Here is a 17,530-nt window from a genome sequence, read left to right as displayed (position 1 = left end):
CTGTCTGGTGCCTGGGAAAGTGGGTCACAGAGCAAGCCAGTGACAGATTCAGACACTCACAGACTTCAGTGAGGGGGGCCACATAAGTAGATGATTAGGTTGATTCATGGCTCACAGCCACATGCTCAATCCAGTAGACTGCTCTGCCTCTTTGGGAGAGGGCCCCAGCAATTAAGGAAGCACAATAACGCTGAGCCCCATAATACGGAGCAGGGACGGGAACAGCTTCATTCCTCTGTGCTGCCGATTTTGTTACACCAGCGTGACACTGTTGTGTCTGAAATCTAGCATTGGGGAAAGCTTGACTTGAAAAGATGAAACCTCCCGGAAATATGTACGTGTGTGTGTGTGTACGTGTAGGTGTGTATCTACAGCTACATCTGTACATGCATGTGTGCACATAGGTGTATGTACATGTAGAGGCATGTGTACATGTATGTGTGTATAAGTGTGCATGCATGTGTTTGTATGGGTGCGTGTATATGCACGTGTGTGTGTACGCGTGGTACGAGCATGTGCACGCGTGTGTACATTTACTTGTGTGTGTTTAGGTTCCCTGCCATGTCAAATACTGTCAGGAATATAAAATGCACCTAGCCAAACATTTCCTGTATCCCAGCTGTCAGGCTGCCGGGAAGCTGCCTTTTCTCCTAAGGCGATGGGATGCGTTTAGAGGAAGCTCTTCTAGCCAAATATTGATTCTAATAAAAATACATAAGAGACACGGAAAGCCCTGGACGTGCTCTTGCTATCGGCAGTTAGGGGGTGCAGAGCAGGGGCTGAGAATGGGGTTTAGTTGTGATAGGCAACTGGCTTGAGCCAAAGGGGGAGAGGAATCTAACCACAGCTGAACTGCCGCAGATATTTGGACAGCTTTCTCCCCGCTGTCATGCTTCATTACCCCCGAGTCTCTATGCGCTCCTGGCTGCCCTCGGGGATCAGAAGCTGGAACACTGGAAGCGGCGCACAAAGGCTGCCTGTATTGATTCCCTAGCCCAACAGAAGCACCAAGGACTCAAGTCCAAATGTTTGTTACCATAGGCTCCCAGTCGTGTTATCTGGAGCCGGAGCACAATGGAGGGGGGCAAGGAGCAGCCAGAAAAGAGGAGGTTGCCATAGTCAGAGCTTAGGGGGTTCTCACACCATAGAATCATAGAATATCAGGGTTGGAAGGGACCCCAGAAGGTCATCTAGTCCAACCCCCAAACCATCCTTTGGAGCATCTGGTACGGCCACTGGTAGAAACAGTTTACTGGACTAGATGGGCCACAGGGCTGAACAGGGCTGGCAATTCCCGTGTCCTCGGGCGTGGTTAAGAGAGAATAAATATGGAGCCACAATATCATTTATTCTCTGGCTTGGCCCCAACCCTGCAATCAAATCCATGCACCCCTCCAGAGATCTGTCCATGCAGATCCAAGTGCAGGATTGGGGTCCATAATTGTACTTAAAACACACACACACACACACACACAGTAATCAATCCTCTTCACTCTCCATTGGCCCTGAAACCCTTGAACCTTGGGGGGGCGGGGAGGCGCATGTTCTGGCTAATTTTATCCTTTTCCATTTAACAATGTAAAAAGAAAATAAGTTTTATGAATGGGGCTGAAATTAACATGGTTGTGTTTGTTTCACCACGAGACTGTGGAGCGTAGCTCAGGGAGAGGAATGGCAATAGGACACGAGGCTCCATTTTCACCTCTAGGTCACAGGTCGGACCCTGGCTCAGCTGGTAGTGGGCAAAGTGAAGTCACCACCATCTGGCTGCGTTCCAGGATCTGAGGGATCCAAACATCCCAGGCAATGGTGGGTTCCAAATCCAGATGCCAAACCTCACTTTGCAGCTTGGGCTCTGTCTGGATTGACCGGGTATGGTGTGTCGTTGAAACGTACTACACCTGGACTCTCTTGGTTAGGTGTGGTTTGCCAGCAAAGTCCCATGGTATTATGTCGAGCCCTCCCCGACAAGGGGAGGTTGCAAACACTTTGAACAGGGGTATGTGGCTGCAATGGTCAGTTTCAGTGAATAACTGTGAATAACTTGGCCTTGAAATTCGCTGTCCACAAACACTCCTGCCAGCGCATCCCAACCCCACAAAAGCTCTTGGGATAAGACTGCTGAAGGTGTGTGGGATTCTTGAACGAGTCCCAGCAAATATTCCCAGAAACCATGTGCTGGGATTTGCCCAGCTCCAGGTCAGGTCTAGGTGCATTGTGAGGAGAGGGAAAGGCGGGGAGGGTGTTTCTAAAGGGCAGACCGCTCTGCCCAGTGCTGCATCTGCTGTGAGCAGAGGGGAACGTTTCCCTTTTTCATGTCCACTGAGAGGTATCATTGCTGGCCTGCGGGGTCCCAGGAGATAGCAGCATGCACCATAGTGGGCGCATGTAAGGCAGGGCACGTTTGGCTGGAGTGTAACTGCAGCAAGCGGTATCCTTGCCAGAGACGAGTGAGCAGTGTGTGCAGATCAGAGGGAGGGCAGGAGTCGGGGTTCTCTCTTTTTCAAAGACAAAGCCGGCCAGTGAGCTGGAGAAGGAGTGAAGGTGGGAGAGGAACAGATACGGGCCTTTCCTCACCCATGAGCCAGCTGAGGTTTTGCTTCCTCTCTCTCTGGCTCAGACTCTAGGCTCTAATTGTTCCTAAAATACTGCAGCCTGGATGCGCATACACAGAGAGAACCTGCATTAACAGCCACTGGCACGAGGCAATCAGCCACCTAAGCCACTGTCTGAGGCGGTCTGACTACAGGCACGGTACCTAGGAGCCGCTGAGCCTAATTCCCTCCTCTGACAATGCCTCTCCCTGCCCCCTGGGGCCGGTCCCTTACCCGCTCAGCCTCAGTGTCCCCAGCTGTAAAGTGGGGCTAGTTCTCACCTGGGGCCTAGTGGGGACCAATCAGTAAATGTCTGTGGAGCACTGCGTGCTGTCGGAGTAGATCTCAGTGGGCACAATATAGCACCCCCCAGAGGGGACGCTGTTGGGCTGTTATTTAAAGATCCGCCCCTGCTGGGTTTCTGATTTTTGCTGGGCTCTTGGGTGGCTGCTTGAGGCAGGTTCTAAGGTGCCGCACATCCTGGGCCAAATTCCACCAGTGCAATTGCGCTGACATCTCTAGTGGCCTCCAGGGCAGGATTTGGCCACCTGGCATTAGAGGTGGCCCTGAACCAGCCCGCTGGAGCTCAACTCCTGTGGACTTTGGAGCGTTCAGAATCCAGCCCCATCTCGGTGACACATGGCTATTGCTCATTGCTCTGCCCTTTATAGCCACAAGACCCCTCAACCCCTGTGTATAGCGCTGCGGATACGCCCTGTCCCTGCCTGCTGCTGAGGTGTTCCTAAGGTGACGTACCTGTGGATCACAGCCTGGGGCACCCCTGCATAGTGAAGGCATTGGGCTGCCCCAGCCATGGAGTGACGTCAGCGGATCTGTGCTGAACGGACCCCCACCTTCCCCAACGTGTACCCATCGCATCATGCTCTGTTACCCCTTGGAGAGCGAATGCCGGATTGGCTGACTCGTGGCATAAGCAACTCTGCTACGAGACGGCAGCTCGTTTGGTGGTGCACCATGCCAGAGCTCTCTAGGTACCTGGTCGACAAGACGGCAGCTTGGTCCCCAGCTCCTCGCTCTTCCACACCCCCTTAGCATCACAGATGTACGTGCCTGGAAGAGAGCACAACGTTAGCTGGGAGCATAGACGCGCCTGCATGACCAGCTGCCTGTTGCTTATCCGAATGCAGGGTTTGCACATGCAGCCGGTGCATGTACCGTTGGCTGTGGGTTAGCCACGCATATTGACAGACAGCCTATGGGGTGTTGCCATAAATATATTCTAGGGGCCATAGTCTATGCTGGGCTTGCGGAGGTGCCCTGAAGGTGGAATTTGGCTGCCTTGGAGCAGGGTACCTGTAGCAGAGCAGAGCTAGGGAAGGGCAAGAGGAGCTGGGGAGCTCCAGCCTGGCAACTCCCCAGGCTGAGGCCTTGTTCAAGGCCTCAGGAGGTACTGGGGCTGCAGAGGTGCAGCCTGGGGAGAGGCAGAGGCAGCTGGTCCAACCCCCTCACCAATGCTGAGTGGCCAGTACAGATTGCAGTCTGTTCCAGAGAAAGGGGGCTAGATGATGACTGGCAGTAGCCACTCAGGCAAGGTGGGCCTAGGGGGAAGGGGTTCCCTTGGAAAGGGAGACCCAGCTGCTGCGGGCAGAACCCCATGGTAAGGGGCACCGGGGTCTGGGAGGGACATGCGGGGGGGTGCTCGATCTGCTACAAACCTGTTGTCGCTGCAGACCGCTCCCCGTGAGAGGGGAGAGTAGCTGAGATGATACCTGGCTGTCGATGGAAGCAGAGCTCTGTCCACTGTACAGTAAGGCTATTTCTAAACTGCAATCAAAGACCCAAGGCTGAAGCTGCGGCCAGTCCGGGGCAGCTGACTCCGGCTGGGGCGGTGTGGCTATCAGATTGCAGTGTAGAGGTTCAGGCTCCGGTTGGAGTCTGGGCTCTGGGTCCCTCCCTTGTGGGGCCTCGGAGCCCAGGAGGCACATGTAAGCAGGGATCCATGGGTTCCTTTCTAAGGAAGCTGCTGAGGAGTGGGGCTGTGTAGGAAGAGGTGCCAGAGTGAAGCTGGAGGGAGACCGGGGCCTGCCAGGGCAGGGAGTGGCTGCTGGGAGTGAGCAGACTCCAGGCAGGGAAGGCCTGGGAGCTCCCAGTGGGATGACTGGGAGGACAGCCTTCACAGGGATTTGAGAACTCTGTCTGGGGAATTATTTTGTTAGTGTAAGAAATCCAGGCTCAAGGAGGGGTTTGGCTGAGCTAGAGATGCGTTTGTGTGCGGAGTTCTTAAAGGGCCCTGAAGAAAGGAAACAGAGGCAGAACGCCGCAGGTCCACCTCTGGCCATGAGGGGGAGCTCAGGAAGCAGCCGACCCTGTGACAATTTTATTGTCTCTAGGTGATTCCAGGGGCCTGACCTGGAGGGGTGCTAGGCTCCCCCAGCTCCCATTGACTTCATCTGGAGCACTGGCTCCTCAGATCTTCTGTAGATCAGGCCCTGTATCAAATCCATAGGACCAGGAGAGCAGCTAGTCTGGCCCTCCTGCATATCACAGGCCGTTACGTTCCCCCCAGATCTCCTGACACTGAGCCCACTAACATTAGTTAGGCTAAAGCATTTCAATCCACTGTTGTGAGGAAAAGCATAGTTCTTCAAACTGCTACCCCGGCAAGCATCCCCGCAGATGCGTGCGCCAGGCTGGGGTCAGCCTGGCCTGAGTCACCAGTGAGGGCTGGTTCACACACTGCTGCAGCCCTGATTTAACTGAGTCAGTTTGGAAATCCATTTAGTTCAATCGGTGCGATCCTCTCACATGCACACTCTGGGTTTGGCAGCGCAGTGCTTTATACTGATTGGCCTCAATGGACGGATGTTAAATCAGTAGGAGTGTCTCTGCATTTGAAATACACCAGGGTTCTGCACCGGTTTAGTGAAATTGGGGCAACTTTTGCACACAGACAAGCCTCATGTTCCCTCCGCTACACCCTGGCAGCCCTGCTGCCTTCTCGCTCCGCTCTGGGATACAGATGTGTGACTCCGTTTTCCACTGAGGGCACCATTGGGCTGTGCAATCGCAATTTAGTGAACACTTGTGTCGCGTAAAATCCAGCTCCTGGAACTGCACTGGTCCTGCAGGGCTAACAAGAGCGAACAGGCGTAAAGCTGTATTTCTGACGGAGCCACACCCAGGGGACAGGGCTGCCGAGTAACAAGGGGGCACTTTGCAGAGAACAACTGCACTTTAACTGTCTGTTCTGCCTTTAGCAACAAGATCAAATCTCAATCGCTCTTTCTGCCCCTGATTCCGCAGCGCACCATGGCCAGTTCGACCCTGCCATGGCAGAGTCAATCTGTGTAATATATCAGAGGGGCAGCCGTGTTAGTCTGTATCCACAAAAACAACGAGGAGTCCGTTGGCACCTTAAAGACTAACAGATTTATTTGGGCATAAGCTTTTGTGGGTAAAAAAAATCCACTTCTTCAGATGCATGGAATGAACATTACAGATACAGGCATAACTATATACTGGCACATGAAGAGAGGGGAGTCACCTCACAAGTGGAGAACCAGTGCTGACAAGGCCAATTCCGTCCGAGTGGATGTGGTCCCCTCCGAATAATTGATGAGGAGGTGTCAAGACCAAAAGAGGGAAAATTGCTTCTGTAGTGAGCCAGCCTCTCCCAGGCCCTATTCAAGCCCAGATTAATGGTGTCAAGTTTGCAAATGAATTGTAGCTCTGCAGTTTCTCTTTGAAGTCTGTTTTGGAAGGTTTTTTTTGTTGAGGATGGCTACTTTTAAATCTGTTGTTGAATGTCCAGGGAGGTTTTCCCTGCAATTTTCCCTCTCTTGGTCTTGACACTGCCTCATCAATTATTGGGAGGGGACCACATCCACCCTGACTGAATTGGCCTTGTCAGCACTGGTTCCCCACTTGTGAGGTAACTCCCTTCTCCATGTGTCAGTATATTTATGCCTGTATCTGTAATTTTCACTCCATGCATCTGATGAAGTGGGGTTTTTTACTCACGAAAGCTTATGCCCAATATATGTAATAGATACTTAGATACCCACTAGATTATTATTTGCACAATCTTTGCAGATATATGCTTATTATTAACACTAGCCTACTGCACATCGACTAGCCCAGCAATGAGCATGCCGCACGCTCTCCCTGTTCAGAGCCCCACCCCCACTTGCGTGGCCACAGCCCCTTCCCCAGCGGCGGATGGCCTCACCGGTGATATTTGGGGCCATCTGATAGTAGGGTCGCTGGCAGGAGTACCGGACCCCTGACCGGTACGTGGTGAGATTGTTCCTTGTGGCGAAGGTGACGGACCCGTGTTCCAGCTCCACCGGTGCTTTGCAGTCCGCAACTAAAAGTCCACGAGGAAAGGAGATTTTAGTAGCATATGTACATATCCCGCCTTAGCAGGCTCTGTCCGCTGCCTCTGTCGGGTAAGGCTCTAGGGCTGGGGGAGTTTGAAAGGGGTTTGTATATCAGCTGGCCTGCCAGCTCCCCCAGAGCTAGGTCGGCAGCAGCTGGGGATGTGTGCGCGTGAGATGGTTTTAACCCTTCAGGCACTGAGGAGAAGTATATCTGTCTTTAGTTCCTCGTCTTTCTCTTTCCTTCCAGCGGGCCCTCTCAGCCCTTTCCCATTGGACTCGCTCCTTCCTGGCCCTGTCGAAGTCAATGGGAGTTTTGGCATTGATTTCAACAGGCCGTGATTTCACGCTTTAGCCTCACCACGCAATGCCTTGCACTATGCCCCAAACCAACCCTTCCCTTTGTGAGTCTGCCTACTCCATCCCTATGCAGGACAATGGTTTCCTGTGATAAACCGTAACTCCAGTCAGTCTGTGAGCAGAGATGACTCTGTCTTACCAAATCCAGTCCAGGTCACTGATGCAATGAACCAGCCAGTGTGTATGTTCACCCTTGTGTTGCACTGAACGGAACCAGGATTGCTCAGCTGTGTGTCATAGGCATTATACTGCTAATAGCTAAGGGAGATTCTCTTTTGGCTCCAGTGGTAGGGCCTGGCCTTTGGGATGAGGAGAATGTGAGTTCTAGCCCTGCTGTTGCTGTGAAAGTCTGAGCCATTGTGGTGTGCATTGTAACCAAAATCACTAGGCAGCTATGGATTTGTTACCATAAAATCCCTCGATATTATTGGTTAGGGAATGAATACTGCACAGGTGAGTAGGAGCTATCCGGTCAGATACACATGTCAAAGCGGTTCTGATGGCTTCACGGGAACTCTGGGAATGGAGTGCGAAGGGTTCATGCCATTGCTGGACTGAGTACTGTATGGGGAACCTGGAACCTGTGCTGGGGTTGGGTTCTCAAAAGATTTGACCAGCTTTTAGACACTCAGTTATTACACTTTGCCTTGCCTCCTGGTGAGTGTTCATTCCCATCAGAGCCTGGGAAAGGCAGGCATTGGTGTAATCATGACCAGCCGGGCCCAGACAAGGGGGGATCCCATGATAAACACGTCAGTAGCTTTATCCAGCTACACAGTTGCTGGTAGACAAATACCTAGAATTGTCAGGCAGCAAATTAATCACTAGAAGGCGCAATGCAGCCCCAGGAACGTAACAGCCAGCACAAGAGCAAACTAATGATATAAACACAAGGGTGAGGCGTTCAAAGGGCAGGCCCTGCTCATACTAACCCCTACAACTGCCTTTTTCATAGGACAGACAGCCTGTGAAAAAGGCCACTTGATCTTTAAAGATTCTCTGGCAACTTGGTGCAGTAAGCAGGGTGTGCTGTGAATTCAGATCCTCTCAATGGGCTATTTATTATTTCAGCAGCACCTACTGCCACCTTAGCCTACATTGTGCTTGGCACTGTACAAGCACAGGGTGAGAGACGCTGCCTGCCCCGATGAGCTTACAATCTGAATAGAAGACGGACAGACTCGGGGGGAGGTGAAGAGAGGCAGGAAACACCTGGTACAAAGTCATTCAGTAAGTCGGGTCAGAGACAGGAAGAGAACCCACGTGTCCTGGATCCCAGCCCAGTGCTCTGTCCATTGACTCACATGGCTGCTTGGATTGATGCTTTTGCTTAAACGTGGGCTTTTGTTGTTCCCCATCCCTCACTTTGTCTAGAGCTCAGCCCTGCAAACGCTACCGGAAACCAACAGAACTACTCCCCTAGCAAGCACCACACCAGCTAGGAAGTGTTTGAAGGATCAGAGACTTAGGTTTTGTCTCCATTGCAACCGTTAGCGCCGGTTACCACACTGAAGTTATGAGCTAGCTTAGGGTGAGAGAGAGCGGCCACGCTGCAAAAGAACACTGGAGCGACACAGCGCTATTGGGTCAGCCGCTGAGGAGTTGTGTTAACACCGGCTGTAGTCCCATGCCTACTGCATCATTAGATGGAGCAGCAGTAAGATTTGAGCTCCCACCACCCCTGAAATGTGTCAGCTAGCTCTGGTTTAAAGCCCCACTTAACTTAAACTAGAGATTTGTGTGTGTGGATGGAGTCAGGGTAGCGGCAACACTCAAGTTATACCTTGAGCTAACACGCAGGTTAAGACAAGCCCTGCAAATTCTTCTACAAATTGAGAAGACTGCCCATTCTTCCGGACAAGGACGTCATATTTGTCTCTGAGCTGCATAGCGCATTGTTGGCACTGTATAAATAATAATCAGCCGACAGGCTACATTTTTGATGTCGGGAGTGCTGAGTCACGCAACTGACGTCATAGGGGAAAAATGGATCTTCATGGTAAAACCGGACAAACTTCAAAACTTCCTCCCCTGCCGTTTTATTTTCTTGCAGCTTCCTGGCTGGGGCTTTGTCATGTTTTAAAGTGGCAACATATTTGGATTGGAAACGGAGGCTGCTGTCATGACTCTGGGGCTAATCAACGTCTGTGGTGACCTGCTGACCAGAAGCAGTAACTCCGGGGTGTTATAAGAAAGCCCATGGGAAACGTATGCTGTTGTTGTTAATTATTATTATGTGTATTATGGTATCACCTGGGAACCCTAGTCACGAACCAGGGCCGCATCATCTCAAAAAAGATATACTGGCATTAGAAAAGGTTCAGAAAAGGGCAACTAAAATGATTAGGGGTTTGGAACGGGTCCCATATGAGGAGAGATTAAAGAGGCTAGGACTTTTCAGCTTGGAAAAGAGGAGCCTAAGGGGGGATAGGATAGAGGTCTATAAAATCATGAGTGCTGTGGAGAAAGTGAATAAGGAAAAGTTATTTCATAGATTCATAGATATTTAGGCCAGAAGGGACCATTATGATCATCTAGTCTGACCTCCTGCACAATGCAGGCCACAGAATTTCACCCACCACTCCTAAAAAAGACCTCACACCTATATCTGTGCTATTGAAGTCCTCAAATTGTAGTCTGAAGACCTCAAGGAGCAGAGAATCCTCCAGCAAGTGACCCGTGCCCCATGCTACAGAGGAAGGCGAAAAACCTCCAGGGCCTTCCAATCTGCCCTGGAGGAAAATTCCTTCCCGACCCCAAATATGGCGATCAGCTAAACCCTGAGCATATGGGCAAGATTCATCAGCCAGATACTACAGAAAATTCTTTCCCGGGTAACTTGGATCTTACCCCATCTAAAAACCCATCACAGGCCATTGGGCCTATTTACCATGAATATTTAATTACCAAAACCATGTTATCCCATCATACCATCTCCTCCATAAACTTATCGAGTTTAATCTTAAAGCAAGATAGATCTTTTGCCCCCACTACTTCCCTCGGAAGGCTATTCCAAAACTTCACTCCTCTGATGGTTAGAAACCTTCGTCTAATTTCTAATCTAAATTTCCTAGTGGCCAGTTTATATCCATTTGTTCTTGTGTCCACATTGGTACTGAGTTTAAATAATTCCTCTCCCTCTCTGGTATTTATCCCTCTGATATATTTATAGAGAGCAATCATATCTCCCCTCAACCTTCTTTTAGTTAGGCTAAACAAGCCTTGTTCTCATATTTACTTGTTCTCATAAGAACTTGGGGCCACCAAATGAAATTAATGGGCAGCAGGTTTAAAACAAATAAAAGGAAGTTCTTTTTCACTCAGCGCACAGTCAACCTGTGGAACTCCTTGCCTGACGAGGTTAGGAAGGCTAGGACTATAACAGGGTTTAAAAGAGAACTGGATAAATTCATGGAGGTTAAGTCCATTAATGGCTATTAGCCAGGATAAGTAAGGAATGGTGTCCCTAGCCTCTGTTTGTCAGAGGGTGGAGATGGATGGCAGGAGAGAGATCACTTGATCATTACCTGTTAGGTTCACTCCCTCTGGGGCACCTGGCACTGGCCACTGTCGGTAGACAGGATACTGGGCTGGATGGACCTTTTGGTCTGACCCAGTCTGGCCGTTCTTATGTTCTTATTGCACTAGGCCCTGTACACACAGAGAACAGCCTGTAGTTACTAAGCTGCACAGAACAGAACTTTCACAGGCTACTGCCAAACTGGCTACGAGAACTGTGGTGAGGTCACTAAGATCAGAGCTCTTTTATCTGGTGAGCCTCGGGTACCTGCCTGGGGGAGCTGAGGGCCCAGGCAGAAATGAGCACTGGCTCAGTCTTCCACACGATTGATTTTTGGTAGAGGCTCTGAGTTACAGGTGTGCAATGAGCCTCTTGGAAAAGAATTACCAGACAAAGAGGGGTAGGATGGTATTGTCCGAACATCCCTCTCCAGACAGACACACACTCTGCCTTCTTCCTCCGCTCTGCCTTTGCTTGGGGCACTGCTGGATGTCAAAGCCATCTGGGCTGAGACTACAGATTATGCTCTTTGTGACTGGAAAGCCCTAAAGCCCTAACCCAGACAGCCCTGGCCATTCAGGTGTCTGTATGCACAACATTATGGAGTTACCAGCGTGTATCAATCAATGCCCTCCACAAGTTATTAGCACTGGGCATGACGGTAATGCTGTCATGCCATTTCCAGGGCCTCTGCCTTCGACTGCCGGTACTTCCAGGCCTGTGCACACTCAGATGCACCAATCTCTGAGCCTTTGCTTCAAAACACTGCACAAGAGTTGAGTGGCACCCAAGCAGACTTGGTTATGAATCATTGAGGGTGGGTTTGCAGTTGGAGAGACTGTGGTCTCTTGAGATGGATAGCAAAAGGGGAGGGTCAGGAATGGAGAGACAATGGTCTTCCAGAGGTGGCGGCAGCTTCTTCTGCTCCATCATCATGATCTTCCTCCGCCTTTCAGTCTCATGCTGCCCGCTGTGGGGAAAAGGCCTCCCGTTAGCAAGGTCTTTAAGCTGCCAGAGATGGGCCGGGTCACAGGCCTTCCTCGTGAACGATGGGCGGTGCGTAGTGGTGCTGGCAGCAATGGGCTGAGGATGTGGCCTTCTCAGGGCGTTGAAACCTGCAGACTCTACAGGCAGGATCTACTTCTCCTCTGCTCACCCCTCACAATGCCTGCTCTCACCCCCTGCTGCCACTGGTTGAGAGCGTCGGTACAACCTGTGACCCAGTGGCTGTTTCTACTCTTCATAAGAATGACCTGACCTGATTCCTGGCCTTCCAAGGTGCCTGTGTTATGAAGAGAATTTGCACTGGATATGGATGGAAAATGTTGCGCCTTGTGACTTGTACAGAGAGGGTTTGCCTCAGGCCTGTCTTTGCAGGGAGGTGGTGTTGGGGCGGTATGGAGTGAAGTTAAACTCCAGGGTCCTGATTCTCAGTCATGCAAAGACCCCTTTTTACTCGCCTGGCACTACCCCTTTGGGGAGCTCTCTGAGGCTTCACAGTAATGCTGATTCCAGGCCTTAAATATTACTGAGGTTTATGTCACAGTGTAGCCCCCAGGAACCTAAGAACAACCATGCTGGTCAGACCAAAGGTCCATCTAGCCCAGTATCCTGTCTTCCGATACTGTGCCAGGTGCCAGGTGCTTCAGAGGAAATGAGCAGAACAGAACAATTTATTGAGTGAGCCATCCCCGGCCATCCAATCCCACCTTCTGGCAGTCAGAGCTTTAGGGACACTCGGAGCATAAGGTTCCATCCCTGACTGTCTTGACTAATAGCCATTAATGGACCTATCCTCCATGAGCTTATCAATTCTTTTTTGAACCCACTAATACTTTTGGCCACAACATCCCCTGGCAATGAGTTCCACAGGCTGACTGGACATTGTGTGAAGGATACTTCCTTATGCTTGTTTTAAACCTGCTGCTTGTTAATTTCATTAGGTGACCCTTGTTTCTTAAGTTATGTGAAGGGGTAAGTAACACTTCCTTATTCAATTTCTCCACACCAGTCATGCTTTTATAGACCTCTATCATATCCCCTTAGTCGTCTCTTTTCTTAGCTAAACAGTCCCAGTCTCTTTAATCTCTCCTCATACAGAAGCTGTTCCATACCCTTAATCATTTGTGTTTCCCTTCACTACTTTTTCTAATTCTACTATATCTCTTTTGAGATTGGGTTGACCAGAACTGCACGCAGTATTTAAGGTGTGGATGTTCCATGGGTTTATACAGTAGCATTATGATATTTTCTGTCCTATTATCGATCTCTTTCCTAATGGTTCCTAACATTCTTTCAGCAACCTAGCAGATGCAGAGTCCTGGGAACAGAGCAAAGGGGATGGGGCCACAGCAGGTATGTCCAGGTATGTGGGGCTCTCACAGATAGATTTGACCAGGACAGTGAATGTGGCCTGGAGCAAAGGTAGTTATGAATTCTGTAGCTTTCTTTCCATGGGGGTCTACTGCTGCTGGTCCCCACAGCAGGGAAGAGAAGATGGATCTGCTGGTCCTCCCATGTGGGGCAGATGAAGGGAAGCTACAGTAGAGGGAAGGAAGGCCATGGCATGGCTCACGACACCAGAGAGAAGGAAACATTTGCAAAACTTCAGGAGGAGTCGCCTGATAAAATTGCTGATCAAGCCAAAATTTGCCAGGGTTCATCGGTGCTAATTTGTGTTTGAGTGTCTTCTGCCAGCTGCATGTTCTTGAGAGGACAGGAGGACCAGCAAGGATTGATGTGCCGTCAGGAAAAGTGTGCACTGGGAAGACTGGGGTGAACATGCTGCTACTGCTTCCCAGGGACTGCGCTCACGCCAGCATCGCTGATGCACCAGACGCTTGTCCTATCATAGATTCACAGATTCCAAAGCAGAAGGGACAGTTGTGATCTTCCCTCTAGTCCAACCTCCTGTCTGACACAGGCCAGAGAACTGCCCCAGCATAATTCCTAGAGCAGAGCTTTTAGAAAAAACACCCAGATGTGATTTAAAAATGGCCAGTGATGGAGAATCCCCCCACGCCTCTTGGCAAATGGTTCCAGGGGTTAGTTACTCTCACTGTTAAAATGTTATGCTTTATCCTGCCAAACGGCATCTTTCTAATGGTCACCCAGCTCCTTCCAGGGAACGTACAAATAGTTCTAGCAATACCTTCCCCTGCTCCGTGCTTTCGGGGTGGGACACAGTCTTTACAGCAGCAGCTGGTGTTGGTGATGAAAAAATCAAGTCTAGTACTGGCAGGCACCAGAGAGACAGCCCTGGAGACTGGACAGGTCCAGCATGGGCAACGAGAGGGCTGGCTTCCCCCTGTTACCCCACCAGTGTCCTTGGACCCTGCCCCGAAGGGACCACCTTAAGTTTATACTCCCACGGCCCATCCAAACTTTGGCCTTTTTGCTGAGATTGAAGGCACGGGGGCCAGTCAGTGCCTGCCACAGTGACCCTGCATTGTGTGGGTACCTTGTCCCACTCAGACCCGGACTGCAAGTCCTTCCGTCCATTTGCCCTCCTTTCACTTCTCCCGCCCCAACTCCAGATCCTTGTTTTCTCCCGGCAATGCTCCGACCTGGGGAGAAGACACACAGTGCTTGGGGATGTGGGTTAGCCACTGACTGCAAACAGCCCACCTGTAGCTGATCTCTGCCTGTAATTCCTTCCATCCAGACCAGGCTGCACCAGCGGCTGCTGGAGCTCGTGCACTGGGCGGGTTTGTACTGAGGCAGCTAGTCGTGCTACCCCCAGCTACACGGCTCTTTTTAAGCGCACAAGCTGGAGCAGAGCTAGCGTGGCCCGTCTCCGTGTGCTGGGGAGCACCCTCCCAGCTGCAGTGCAGGCCTACGCTGAGGAGCAGATGATGTCATGCTCTGGGAGACCTCAGGGCCGTCCGGCACGTGTCCCCTGCCCTCCAGGGCTTTATGAACGGATTCACTCCAAGCTGCTCAGAGAATGAACCACAAACCCGTGTCCGTTTGCATTTAAGCTACCACGTGATTCACCCTGCTGGGACTGGAGGGAGGAGCCCCACTCTCCGGTGCCTTGCCTGGGTCTGGATGGGACACAGGTCTGTGTCCCCTGGTGACGGAGGTCCCTCCTCAGGCCCCATTTTCTGACACTGGCCCCTGGCCCCCGCTCTCAGCTGGGCCTGGTGCTGCAGCCACTCCCTGCTCTTGGGTCCCCAGCGTTCGCTCGTCCTGGGTACCAGCATCTCCACACTGCTAGATCCTCTCTTCCTGTTCTGGGTCAGCTCCTCCCTCTCTGCCTCCACAGCCTCATGCTCAGTATCTCCCTCGTGGCTGCTAGCCCCACTCCTCCACCGCCCGGCCCCTCTCTGCCTCAGGCCGGCCGTTCTCTTCGCCCACGTTTTATTTCAGGGCCCTGCTGCACTGTGCTCAATGCCTCCAGTCCCCATTTGCAGCTGCCCACCCGCTGCCAGGCCTGGCCTTCTCCTCGCCGGCCCCTCTCTTTCTTTCCCCCTCTCTGCGTCAGCTGCGAGCTCCTCCCCTCTGCTGCTTTTTGGGTGCTGCTGACTCTCAGACTGTTTCAGCGTCCAGCCCTGGGAGCCCCCACTCTGATCTCTCTCCTTCTGCAAGGTCTGGCTCCTGCCCGAGCCCAGCGTTTCTCCTCCCCAAGCCCTGCTCTCTATGGGCCTGAGCCAAGATTTCCAGCAACTTCAATGGACTTTGGCTGGCTCTGTGTATGTGGTCCCATAGCTCTCAAGAGCCCATCTTCATCCACTCTCTCCACTCATTTCCACCGCAGCCCATCACTTCCCCTGCCCATGCACTGTCACGACCACCTAGCCCTTCCCCCACTTCTCTGCTCCTTTCCCTGGCTTGCTCTGTTTTTTTTCCCCTTTCTGTCCCCAAGAGCATGATGGCAGCCCTTGCCACAATTCCTTCCAGCCGGTGCTCTCTGGCCCTGGAGGTCTCTGCTAGATCTGGGATGGGTGGCAAGGAGATGGAGCCCTCAACATGGGGCCATGAGGCATCCAGTCGTGTCAGGGCTTTGGGCAGGCAAAAGCAGCTTAAAGAGACTTGTGATCACAGATTGCTTCCTTGTGGATTTATCTTGAAAGCACCTTTTAGTCCCAAAGAGCTGGGGGTGGGGGGTTGAAGTGCACTGGAACATGCTGGCCTAGCCTGGTTTTTTTTGCCCCATGCTATTTAGCTAGAGGGAGGAACGTTTCTTATTCATTACACTGGAACAGATCCCCAGATTTACCCAGAGAGACCAGGCAGCAGAGTTAAATTAAACCAACTGAACAAAACAAGCACAGACGAGGCTGCCAACCTGTGCAGAACGACTTTCATTGTGGTGGGGCGCAGGTCTGGGATGGAGTGGGAGGAGAGGCCCTGTCCATGAAGACCGCCAGGATGCGAGCTCCCTGGCCTGTGTTATGTCTCTCAGCAGCCGAGAGGGTTATTTGTTTTTCCGGCGGGGGCCTGAGCGTTTGAATTCGTTTCAGTTTTGTTTTTCTTTCCCTGTCCGGAGACCCAGTGGGAGTTAAGCGTGTGCCGGGCAGGAAGGGTTAACAGAGCACGGCACCATACCTACAGCAGCGATGGATTCCATTGTGTCCCATACAGATCAGGAAGGGTGACGGGGGTGGGGATGCCCCGCTGGAGCCCTAATGACTCCCTGACACGTCTCAGAGACACTGGCCACTCTAAGGGGTGCGGCTTGATGGCACCCAGGCTCATGCTGTCGCTTGGTCCAGCTCAGCTCCTCTCTCTGGCCTGTGGTCGGTTGTTTCTGCAGCTGCACCGAAAGCAGAGGAGAAAGGGGGGAAGAGGAAAGCAGAGAGAGAGAAAGCAGAATCAGTGGCCGAGCAGAGAAAGTTCATGCAGGAAACACAGCCCAATAACACCAGAAATAGTTAATGCTACACGGTAGCAATTCAGCAAGCGTGAAAGGCAGCTTGGGGTTATACACACTGACTGGGCGCTGCACAGGGATCCATCTCTATTAAAGGTCGATAGGCACTGCAGTGCAATGGAACCCGCTTAAAGGGAAACCTGCCTTAGCGGAGTAACTGTCCTCTGTTGCTTCAGTGGGCTTTCTCATTTCACGCGTCCTCCTTGGCCTCACTGTGCTCAATTCCCCAGTGGGATGCAACCCGCACCAGCGTGGCTGGCTCCTGGTCCAATGAAACTTGCCTCACCAGGCCCAAGTCAGCTCCCCCATCAATGTTTATTAGCGCTTGTTCCAAAATATATGTATTTACCGCCAAATGTTCTGGGCGGAGGGGGAGTTTCATTTTTGTGCAACATTTTCATCGATTATTTCTTTGGAGGGATTTTAATTGACAACAGCCCCTCCCCCCCATTTTTTGACAGCCAAAACTGTCAGTTGGGGGCGGGGGGGGGGGGGGGTTCAATTTTTCAACGAAACCTCAACAAGATTTGGATGACAATTTCTCTTTGGTCCAAAAGCTGGTGGGGAAAATAGTCTGTGCGGAAAAACCCCCCAACCAGTTCTAGTTTTTATTCAGTCTCCGTGCAAGCAGAACTCCAGTGAAATCTGTGGGAGACTGGTATAGGTATGGGGCAATTGGAACCTCAAGGTTTGATTGAATTAGGAGGATTCCTCTGTATTTTCCAGTAATAATTGTAATAATTGTGCCACATGCTTCAAAGGCAATGTCGTGAGATATGATAATATTTAGCAATTCTAGCAGTGTCACTCTTTCCATCCTCAGCGAGATTTGCAAACCAAAATG

General features: G+C 51.4%; 1 protein-coding gene across 3 annotated transcripts in view; it reads right to left on the bottom strand.

The window, feature by feature from the left end:
* Positions 1 to 17,530, bottom strand: part of MASP1 (MBL associated serine protease 1) — a 70,387-nt gene that overhangs the window by 22,817 nt on the left and 30,040 nt on the right. For 2 of the 3 annotated variants that reach the window (XM_048865492.2, XM_048865494.2), the window contains exons 9-10: positions 6,784 to 6,921; positions 3,591 to 3,665 (exon numbers count right to left, since the gene is read on the bottom strand). In XM_048865492.2, coding sequence (XP_048721449.1) covers positions 3,591 to 3,665; positions 6,784 to 6,921 — 213 coding nt within the window. Of the gene's footprint in view, positions 1 to 3,590; positions 3,666 to 6,783; positions 6,922 to 16,099; positions 16,570 to 17,530 lie in introns of those variants that run through there. The other variant, XM_048865493.2, reaches the window with a different exon arrangement.

Source organism: Caretta caretta, chromosome 9 (genome assembly GCF_965140235.1).
Source record: "Caretta caretta isolate rCarCar2 chromosome 9, rCarCar1.hap1, whole genome shotgun sequence".
Taxonomy (NCBI): domain Eukaryota; kingdom Metazoa; phylum Chordata; order Testudines; family Cheloniidae; genus Caretta; species Caretta caretta.
This window is presented reverse-complemented; position numbering and strand designations above follow the sequence as displayed.